The 11276-nt window shown below is 44.6% G+C and overlaps 1 protein-coding gene across 1 annotated transcript in view; it reads left to right on the top strand.

Annotated features, from left to right (window-relative positions):
• The first annotated feature begins 2838 nt into the window (after positions 1–2838).
• Tubb2a (tubulin beta 2A class IIa) overlaps positions 2839–11276 on the top strand; it is a 15085-nt gene continuing 6647 nt past the window's right edge. The window contains exons 1-2 of the mRNA XM_026783063.1: positions 2839–2947; positions 3249–3359. Of these exons, the coding sequence (XP_026638864.1) occupies positions 2848–2947; positions 3249–3359 (211 nt within the window). The 5' untranslated portion in view covers positions 2839–2847. The remainder of the gene's footprint in view (positions 2948–3248; positions 3360–11276) is intronic.

Raw genomic sequence — 11276 nt, 5'->3', positions numbered from 1 at the left:
TATGTTGTCAGTTAACTTCAGTAGTTGTCCTTTCTGGCTCTGGTATCAAAGCCAAAACTCATCTTAAAGGGAATAAGCTGCATTCTGGAGCTGTTTTAAATGACGATGGCCCAGGAACACAAATTAGGTTACCCCAAAGTCCGTGTTCCATTGTGGAGGCAGTTTTATGAATTTTTTTATGGTTTCATAGAACTAAGAGAATTCATCCATCAAGGCGAGTTGGAAATAGATTGGTAGGTATAGCAGAGAGATGGATACCTCGAAATGGGGGCTTCTCTGGAGACCCAAGATGTTATCTGATGATATTCTTAGCTCTTGAAGTGTTGGAAACTAGTATTCTGGTAAGTTAATAGCTTCTAAGAGATTTTTATTTATAATCATGAGGTGTCAGTTTAATACTGAGTGGGGCAAGGAATGGCTCTCCCAGAGGCTAAAACTAGGCCAAGATAAAGTAATTAGCCTCTGAACCTACAAAGTTTCGATTTCTTCCCAGTACTGAAATTCCAATTGATCTACCAGTCTTTGCAGACATGGGCTCCTTCTAGGAGTATTTTGTTCACAGCCAGTCACAGCTTCTTTTCAGGAATTTTCATCCCCTCTGGTCTATTTTATGTTTATGTATATTATTGTTTTCCTGTGATAAAGCACCATGACCAAGGCAACTTATAGAAGGAAGGGCTTATTTGAACTTAGAGTTACAGAGCGGTAAGAATCCATTATTATTACTGCAGGGAGCCATGGCAGCAGGCAGGCATGGTGGCTTGAGCAGTAGGCTGAGGGTTCACATCTTGAACAGAAGGCACAAAGCAGAGAGTAAATTAGAAGTGGCATAAGTCTCTAGACTTTCAGCGCCCTCCTCCATTGACATACTTCCTCCAACAAGGTCGTACTTCCCTAAGCCTACCCACATAGTACCGACTGAGGATCTCATGTTCAAACACATGAGCCACAGGGGACATTCTCTTTCAAAACACAACATTCCTCACCGTGGTCCTCATGGGTTTCATGGCCATATTAGAATGTAAAATGCATTTAGTCGAACTTCAAAAGTCTTGATAGTCTTTTATAGACTCAACACTGTTTAAAAGTCCAGCATCTCTTTGAGAGACAGTTATCTGTACCCTCTTATACAATAAACAGCAAATTATACGCAACGGCACAGAATACATGTCACCATTCCAAAATGGAGGACTGGGGGCATAGTGAGTAAATACTGTAAACAAACAAGACCAGAACTCAGCAGGGCAAACACCAAATCTCATTCAACCACCACAGTCAGATGTAAGAGCAATCTGGCTGTCGAAGCTATCATCCCGTTGATCACTGAGCTGAGTGATCTGAGTCCCCTGTGGCTCATGTGGCTCAGATTGACTGAGCTGAGTGGCTAGGGGGGTGTCCCATTCCTCCCTTAGCACTCTATGTGAGTCTTTCCCAAGTCTATGTGCTTTTGTGAAAAGAGCAGCCTTTCTCAAAACAGGACTTCCGTCGAGAGTTTGTGAGTAGCTGGACTCCCTTGCTAGAATCTCCAAACAGGCTCTCAAGTCACCATAGTCTCCTCTTACAGAAATGTACAGTTACAACATCTTTAACACCAATAAGCGTGACAGCATCATTGAACATGGTACAGCAGGCTCCAAAGGGACCATGAACACGGTGCCAGGCTACCTTGAGAACTCAATGGCCAAACCTCAAGACAATCAATTTTGTTTCATTGCTAGTCTCATTTAATAATAGATCGGGGGAGGGAGCTAAAACGAGGCAAGAGCAGCCAACTGCTTTATAGTTACCTGCTTCTTACTCCTGGCTTTAGCCTCACCACCCCTTCGCCAGGCTGCTAATCCTTTCCAAATGCCTCTAAATTTTGCGTTGCTTCCAGGCACTCAAGCTCACACTCTCTGCCTAAACATCACAGGATCTGTGGATTAGAGAGAACACTGTTCCCTATGTAAGCGACCTGATTTTGCTGCATGCTATCTCCGTAAGTCTGCAAAAGATAAACTGGTTCCCGCAAACCCACAGTTCTGCTCTGCTTGTCATTTCCTAGGAAAGAAACTCCACATCTGTTTGGTTCTGGATGCTAAAAGGTTACCGAGTCTAGAGTGTTTCTCTTTTGTAATTGACTTTCGATCTTTGTCTGGACTTGTGTTTTGGATGTAGCATCATGCAGATGAGGGTCCTAAATAAATCCTGTTCACATAGGCACTGTCTAAGTGTGTTGACATACAATATGATAGTTATATTTCAATTTCTGAGACAGCAAGTGATGGCACTAGGTAGCGCTATAACTCCAAGACACTCTGGGGAGTTCATATCAGGTATAGTGGATGGATATGATACAAAAATGTCTCCCCCACCCCTTTCCTGTTTGAGGTTTACACTAGAAGCTGCATCCTAATAATAGCCAGCTCCTTCCACGGTTGCTCTGTTCCCTCTCAGGCTTCTTCTCTTTAAATTCACTCATTCTTCCATGGTTAGGACCAGAGACCAGTATATATGAAAGCTATAAACTTGTGCCGTTCAATGAGACATTGGGTCTGTATCAGGAGCCTTCCGATTTCCGAGTCATAGAAATTCACCCTTGCCTGGAGTGAGAGAACTGCTGCCTCTGCACTTCTGACAAGGAATCTGCTGTGCCCACTTCCTTCTGGCTCCTTCCAGCCCTGCATCTGTGGTCATAATATGGCCGATGCACTGCGCATTTTCAAGACCCTCTGCAGCAGCTGCTGCCCACACACATACGAGCCAGCAGCTCACTAGGGTCTTGTCTGTGCTGTCTGACCAAGGCCTTTCTGTGTGACGGTTAGAATCCTAAATATGATGTGATTCTCTTCATTTCAGTTTTGGGAGATGATAAGCAATGAGCACGGCATGGACCCCACCGGCAGTTACCATGGTGACAATGACTTGCAGCTGGAGAGAATCAATGTGTATTACAATGAAGCTGTTGGTAAGGATTTGGATGTTAGCCTTGCTTTCCATACTGTGGCAGAGGAAGTAGCTTAGGACCATGCAAACAACAAGGAAATGCTTTTTGCATACATATTTAAAATGCCAAGTGCAATAAATAAATAAATATAAGCACTTTGCAGCTCCGGAAGACCTCTGCATGTCTGGTGTGATTAAGCATGCTTCATGTCTCCATTTTCCTTTTCTTCCTTTGTCTCAGTGCTGGGATTTCTGTAATGAATTCTGCTGCTACATGTATCTCCTTGCCAAGCCCAGTTGTAAGTCAGCTCTTGTCCCCACAGGCAACAAATACGTACCTCGGGCCATCCTGGTGGACCTGGAGCCGGGCACCATGGACTCAGTGAGGTCAGGACCCTTTGGCCAGATCTTCAGACCAGACAACTTTGTGTTCGGTATGTCGTCATGCTCCATGAGAGCTGGCCAGATGACTCACCCCTTCCTAGCAGCCATGGGCTTTACAGTTCCATGTGCAGTGCCCAGCTGAGCCTGTGTCCACAGACCACAAGTCCTGGCCTAACCTATGCAGCTGACAAGATCATGTCTGTGGTCTCTCTTGACAGCTCAGAGGAGTGTGGGCCTGTAGAGGCTGTTAAAGGCCTCCATGAGGAGCAGCCTGGGGGGCGGGTTAGAAAGGATGAAAGTCTTCAAAGAGGGCATTACAGGCTGCAGTTGATTTCAAAGGACCAATGATGCCAGGTAACCACTTCAGTGAGCAAGCTGTAGATCAAGTGCGTAGAGCTGCCTTGCCCTGCCTCTTTAATTATACCTAATTAAGAGTATCAACAGAATGTTCTCTGTGCTTGTTGTCAGAGGCAGCTCCTTTCCCTCAAGTTGATTCTTTTGTTTGAGAAAGTCTCTTACATCCCAGGATGAACCTCTTGCCCTACCCATCTAAGTACTGGTCTTACTGGCATGCTACCATATTCAGTTCTACCCTCCCTTCCCCTAGCACTCCCAAGTCTTGGAAACGTGAATTTTATTTTTAAATCAATAAAAATAAACTATAATCATATAAAACCAGAAAGGTTGAAGATGAGCTGCCACACCATAGCTGACATATGTATATACTGTAGAATGCTTAAAACCAGGCTAAGCCTTTTCATCTCAACATTTCCGTGTGGCAAAAACTCAGAATCCTTTCAGTTTTCTGCCACGTACAGAACATTGTTGTTTCTATAGCAACGGCACAGCAGTGCTTCTACTCCCCTCAGCCGTAGCTTAGTAACTGTGATCAACATTTCCCCAACACACTGCATCTCAGCCTTTTTGAGGGTCATTAGCCCATGGAAATTTTCCCTTTGGAGACAAAAATGTGTCTGAAAGATTATCCAAGGTATCCCAAGAATAGTCCCACCTTGCCCTTTATAGTTTGAATGGCACCACCCGGGATCCTATGTGTGCATCTAATATTCTCTTTGTTCTGACAGGCCAGAGAAGCACAGGAAATACCCGGTCAAAAGGCCCCTACTCAGAGGGCATGGAGGGTGGCACTAGTTTAGACGTCATACCATCGGTCACAGTCTTAGCCACTAAGGTCAGACTCTACAACACCACCCTTTCCGGGCACCAGCTGGTGGGGAACACGGATGAAAACTACTGCGTCAACGAGGCCCTGTATTGAAAGCATTGCGGCCCAGAGCTCCAGTCGGGGGGATCTGACATTACTCTCTGGGTATCCATACACTCGACAAAGACTCATACACACACTTTGAAATAATGTTTTTAGAAGATGACTAAGGGTATGAAAACAGATGCTTCCTCACACATACCTTGTTTACAACTGTAAACTGTCCAGAGTATCACTGTCCTGGCTGTCTGTAAAACCGCAAAAAGTCAAAAATCAGAAGTTGACGAGAATGAAAGAGATGGCTGAGGCAGAGGGCTGCACTTTCAGAGGTCCCTGGATCTGTTCTCAGCAGCCTTGTTGGGTATCCCCCCCACACGGATGACATTTGCTTCCGCACCCTCAAGCTGACCACACCCACGTCTGATGATCTCACCTACCTGGTGTCAGTCACCACGTGTGGGGTGCCCATCTGCCTGCACTCCTCAGACCAGCTGAACCCAGACCTGAGCATGCTGGCTCTGGGTATGGTGACCTCCCTCTGACCAGCAGTGTAGCTGGCTGTTGTTTTGCTGGAAACACTGATGCTCCCCAATAGAGGTCATGTTCTACCCAGGTTACTGGTACTAACAGCAAAATAGGTTAGTGAGGGGTTTAAAATCCTAGCACAGCTTTTGTTGAGGCACTGGCATAGTGAAGCCATCTGGTACCTGGTAAGGTCAGAGATGTCCAATGACAGCCCTTCAGACAGGGGCAATCAGAGGAACAACAGCTTTGGGTTATTCCTTCCGTCCTGAATCTAAGGTGTCCCTGGAGTAGAAGAGATTCAAAGCCCTGCTACATGAGGGTGCTGGGAGGGCCTGAAGTATTTAGGCCAGGAGTCCCAGGATCTTGTGTAAACATAGAGAATACATGTGACATGCAGACATACATGGAGCTGCACGGTCACCAAATGCCACCTGTCCACAGGTAAAATTAGGGACTTCCTAATTGATGTCTTTATAGTAACACTGTTAGACCTGGCCACTGGTTCCTTCAGCCCTTATTATTCTAGAACAAAATGGAGTTGTATGGATACAACTCCAGTGGGCCCAGAACTCATTACCCATCTAGCTGAGTTTCTATGGAAGACTTCTCACACAGTGACAGGTTAGAAACCCCTCCCCCACAAAAGTTTGGCTTGCCTACTTCCCATGTGGTACACATATGATGCTCTCTTGTCTCCTCTTCCACATGACCTGGGTTGAGTCCATGCTGTCTGTGGCCATCATCGGCACTAGAGGTGCAAGCATTTGGCTTCCTTCTCTTCCTTGGCTCCATTCTCCATGGACCTTCTTGAGCATCCTAGGCCTTAGACCATTCTCAACATCTGTCAAATATCCCATTCCACGTCATGGAAGAAGTGAAGCCTATCCATCTCCCTATACCCATAGATCCCCTATCTATAGATTGAGCCAACCTCAAGTTGCAACTATTTGGGGGAAAGGCCATATCTGTAAAGAGTGTGCACAGACTTTTTCTTGTCACTCTCTATGAACTCTGTGGTATAAACAACTACTTAAATAGCATCTACACTGCTTAGGTGTTATGACTCATCTAGAGATGTTTTAAAGGATCCAAGAGGGTGTGGAAGCTTCTAGGAATATATGAACTGCTTTATGGAAGGGATACATATCTGCAGGCCTATATAACATTTTCCCATGGATACTGAAGGACAACTGGGCTAGTTCTGTATTCTTGTGTAATAACTCACTACAAACTGAGAAGCTAAAAATGGAGCAATCATTTTATAGTCTCCAGGGATCAGTTACTTAGCACTGAAGATGATGTCTTTATAGTAACACTGTTAGACCTGTGATATCCTAAGGTATATCACAGAGTGGGCCAGCCTTGTCTATACTCTCGTTTGAGGCATAGAGGCTCTTTTCACACAATCATCTGAGGGCCTTCTCATCTCTGTAGCTATCCACCAAAGCCTGCTCCCCATGTGTGGAAATGCCTGGCCATTCATGGTGACACGGCCTCCCTCCCCCGAGGCCAAGAGGAGAGCGTGCTGAGCCTGACAGTCCAAACTGAGGTGTTCTTTTGTCACCTGCAGCTAACAGTCCTGTTGGGGGGGGCATTAGAGACAGCCTACCCAGAAAACCTTAAGACAAACTGATGTGAAAACGTACTGCCTATAAAACCCCATCCCAGCAGGACTTAGATCAGTGTTTGAACAGGAGAAGGGGTGATCTTAGAACCTGCCCATTACTCATGGACTGTAGAGAATGGAAATAACACGGTCTTTGGACCCAGATAAACCTGTGCTTATCACAGGGTAAATAACTTAGCACATTTGTTAGTAAGCACTCTGCTTGTAGTGCCAAATGGTAAAGCTGACCTGGATAATAAACTTTTGAGAGGCCACAAAAAAATAAAAAATATATATACATTAATATTAACATGCACGGTGCATGATAGATTAACCACAAAGTATCGGTGGTATTACATTAGTAGCAACATTTAGGACTGTGAAACACTATTATTTCTTGGTATCCAAGGAGATGGGTCTCAAGATCCTCTGGATGCCAATAAAATGGTCAAATGTTTGCAAATAACCTACACACTTCCTCCTATTCACTGTGTGTTGTCTCTAGATTACTGATAACTCCTGATATGATGGCAAAGTTATGCAAATAGTTGTTTAGCATGACGAGAAAGCTGTCTGCACATGCTCAGTATTGACACACTTTGTGTTATTTTTGGATATGTTTCATCCACGATCGACTGATTCCATGGATGTGCCATGAGCAGCAACGGGGGCCAACAGTAGAGAAAGCTTTCAAATTATCTTGCCTCTGACATATGAAGCTAGTGCTTAGGACTCTTTTTGTGCATGTGGCAATGAAGGCATCTCTAGTGACAGATGCAGGGGGAGACCCTTTCCAATTTGTCACATATTTCTGGGATTTATCTCAGACATAAAGGGATATAACAACCAGGAATGATTTGGGATTTCTCTGAAGATCCCAGTTTCACAGTCAGGGAGGCTCTGTCTGGTAGATTTTTGTTTGTTTATTTTTGTTCTTTGTTTTGTTTTTATGTCTGGAGTGCTCCCAGCCCAATAAACACCTTTGAAACAATAATTTGAATATTCCCTTTTAACTAAAGGATGCCCATTGGGGTTTTGAGAGCGGTTCCCCTTGGACTCAGCCTCCCAGAGAGACTGCTCTCCAGAAAGTAGCACAGACCCTGGTAGGGACAGGAAAGGAAGGGTTGTCTCTGCATCAGAGGCTAAAATGCAGCAGTGTGGCTGGGGATGGACTTCCTGGTTGAACACACAGGGCAACCATCTCTGAGCCATGCTCTCTCCCCTGTGCTTGTAAAAATTTGCTGCAAAACTCTCCCCTGCACATTCTCGGGGAAGGCAGAATTATTAGGCTCCGTACAAACAACTGGCATCCTTCCCTTCAGAAGAAAAGAAAATATTGATGTCTTCCTTCCTGAGTTGTTATTTGCCTTGAAAACCAAACTGAACAGATCTTGGGGTCTGGAATGTTCTGGAGGAACTGACTAGTGTTTTCTACATTAGCTCAGAGGGATGGAGGGTGGCATGTTCAGCTCCACCCAAATTCCCTGGCAAAACAGATTTTGGTTGAGACATGAAAGCTGGTGTTCTGGGAATAGGTGACGAGGGAACCAGTGCTGTAAAGTAACGGGAAGAAGGTCTCCTCGGCTTGGGGTACCCCACAAAGCTGGTGTAGGGTGTCCTCTGGGGACCTGTAGACTCAAGGGACTTGTGTAGACAGGAACATTCAAAGGTTGCCCCAACTTGCTGCATATTTGGTCACATCTGCAGTCCACTGGTCCTTCTCATGGACCAAGAGTCAGATGGGAACAGGAAGATGTGCACACCATAGCATAGGGTACAGAGGATGGAAAGCTTCAGCTAACTAGAGCAACGGTTCTCAGCTTTCCTAATGCTGAGACCCTTTAATACAGTTCCCCATGTTGTGGTGACCCCAACCATAACATTATTTTCATTGCTACTTCATAACTGGAATTTTGCTACTGTTATGAATTGTGGTGTAAATGTCTGACATAGAGGATATCCATATGTGAGCCTATGAGGTCATGACCCACAGGTTGAGAACCACTGGACTAGAGTATCTCATAGAGTGTAGTTATGTCAGTCAGCTTCCGGTCAGCGAGACAAGATGCCAGGGATGAAAAAAAAAATGTCATAAGGAAGAAAGCTTCACTTGTCTTAGAGTTTCAGCAAGCCGCCCTGTCCATGACTGGTTGAGTCATCGCTTCGTGGCCTGTGGTGGATGTGGGTACATTAGGGTGGAAACTTACCGTGAAGGAAAGTGTTCTGTGAATAGTGGCTAAGAATTGACAGACTGAGAAAAGGCGGGGCCAGAGTCTCCAAGTCCATTCAAAAGTATTTTCTCTAGGTCACCTATTCCATGTACCAAACCCCACCTCTTCAAAGTTCCACCACCCCCTTATAGGACCAGAAGTTAGGAAGCAAGCTTTTAACAGAAGTGCATTTGGAGGATATGGAAAATACAAACTTTAGCACTGACAAGAGTTGATTCTGATTTATAAAGGAACATAAGGAGCAGAGGGAAGACACACTGAACCCTCTGCAGTCAGGAGCCCAAACAAATCCTCCCTGTCTTGTTTTATCAGATATTTTGTCACAGTGGCAAGAACAATAAGGAAAGCAAGCTCCCTGAGTGGGGGAGGGAGAGAAGAGGGCAGAGAAAGGGAGAGGCGGGGTAGAGAGGAAATGATCGTGCCAGCTGCAACAACGCAGACGTATGTATCTAACAGTTGCTATGTGGCAGGTGGGACTGTAACTGCTGTTACACACTGGGCCCTGCAGTCTTTGCAACAGCCCTAAGGAGGTACAGTTGTCCCTTAGCGTCATGGAAATGGACTCCGGAAGTTCATTAGACTCTCAAGTCTCTTATATAAAACTATATACAGCCTCCTATAGACTGTGAACTATTTCTAGATTATTAATAATGCCTGACATTATATGCATCATGTTATATTTACTGTGTGTGTGTCAGATTGTATTGTTTAGACAATGACAATGAAGTTGATGCATGCCTGGTTGGGAGCATTTATTACAAATATTTTTTAGCCGGGCGATGGTGGCGCACGCCTTTAATCCCAGCACTCGGGAGGCAGAGGCAGGCGGATCTCTGTGAGTTCGAGACCAGCCTGGTCTACAGAGCTAGTTCCAGGACAGGCTCCAAAGCCACAGAGAAACCCTGTCTCGAAAAAAACAAAAAAACAAAAACAAAAAAACAAAAAAAACAAATATTTTTTAATCCTCAAATATGGTTCGAAGACTACACATGCAGAGGGTTGGTAATATGATTATTCCCACTTCACAGATGAGGAAGAGGGTACAAAGAGGTGAGGACTGGAGGGTTTGCCCGCACTCACTCAGCCTGTGTTGCCTGTGCTCTTACCAGCCAGGGGATGTGGTGGGTGGGATTCTTCCTTCTCACACACCTAGGTGATCAGAAGATTGACAGACCCTGGGGGGAGTTTGCGTCTGTCTGAAACTTTGTAACATTGTGTCTGATTTAAGTCAAGGAATAAAAAGATAACATTTGTACTTAATCACAAAGGCAAAAGTTAAAATTAGTTTTAGAAGGAACAAAAACACCTCAATGCATACTTGGAGGAAAAAGGAAGTTATTACCATCAAATATCAATAGTGAGGAGGGGGTGGTGGCACAGGTGCCTTTAATCCCAACACTTGGGACACAGAGGCAGATGGATCTCTGTGGGTTTGAGGTCAGCCTGGTCTACAGAGTGAGTTCCAGGACAGCCAGGGTTACACAGAGAAACCCTGTCTCAAAAATCAAACAAACAAATAAAACCCCCAAACAACAACAACAAAAAAATCAATAGTGAGACACACTCACATAATACACATCTAAAGATGTGTGGATACACTAGATCTCTTAAATTTTAAAATAAATACCCTGTATGTGTATGTGCACACGTGTCCAAGTATACTCACATGAATGTGAAAAATCAAGGGACAATATTTTGTGAAGTCCACTTCTCTGTCCACTTTTATGGGGGTTCTAGGGATTGGCCAGGTTTGTATAGCAAACATCTTTACTTGCTGAGCCACTTGCCAGCTCTAAATTTTTAAATCTCATAGCCAATAAGTACATATGAACCACATATATTTATGGGGTTAGAGCTTAAGACAGTTTCAACCTCTGGCCAAGAGGAGCCTCTTCCATCTACAAAGGAGATTCATACTTATAAAAGGGACCTGACATGTCCTTGAAGGTGGTTGAAAACTATTAATACACATTTACCCAGAATTACTCTCATCTTATACAAAGTTAATAGATTTGGCTGGGGTTATTGCTGAAGCTAATGTTTTCAAACTTTTAGGACCATTATAAGTGAACTGACAAACCTGTCTCAAGGATCTCTGTCACCCACAGATGGAGCATCCATCATAGTTGCTACTAATATGCCATGCATCCACAGTGCACTTTTCACCAAAGCTTTATCACTGGGACCCTTCCTGGGTGAGCCTGGGGAAGGCAAGGAGGGAAACTAGGCAGTATGAGAAAAGGGTAAGACCTGAGTTCATGCTCAGTCATCCACCCCTTGGTCTAATTTTTTTTTTTCGAGACAGGGTTTCTCTGTGGCTGTGGAGCCTGTCCTGGAACTAGCTCTGTAGACCAGGCTGGTCTCGAACTCACAGAGATCC

This window comes from Microtus ochrogaster, chromosome 16 (genome assembly GCF_000317375.1).
Source record: "Microtus ochrogaster isolate Prairie Vole_2 chromosome 16, MicOch1.0, whole genome shotgun sequence".
Taxonomy (NCBI): Eukaryota; Metazoa; Chordata; class Mammalia; order Rodentia; family Cricetidae; genus Microtus; species Microtus ochrogaster.
This window is presented reverse-complemented; position numbering and strand designations above follow the sequence as displayed.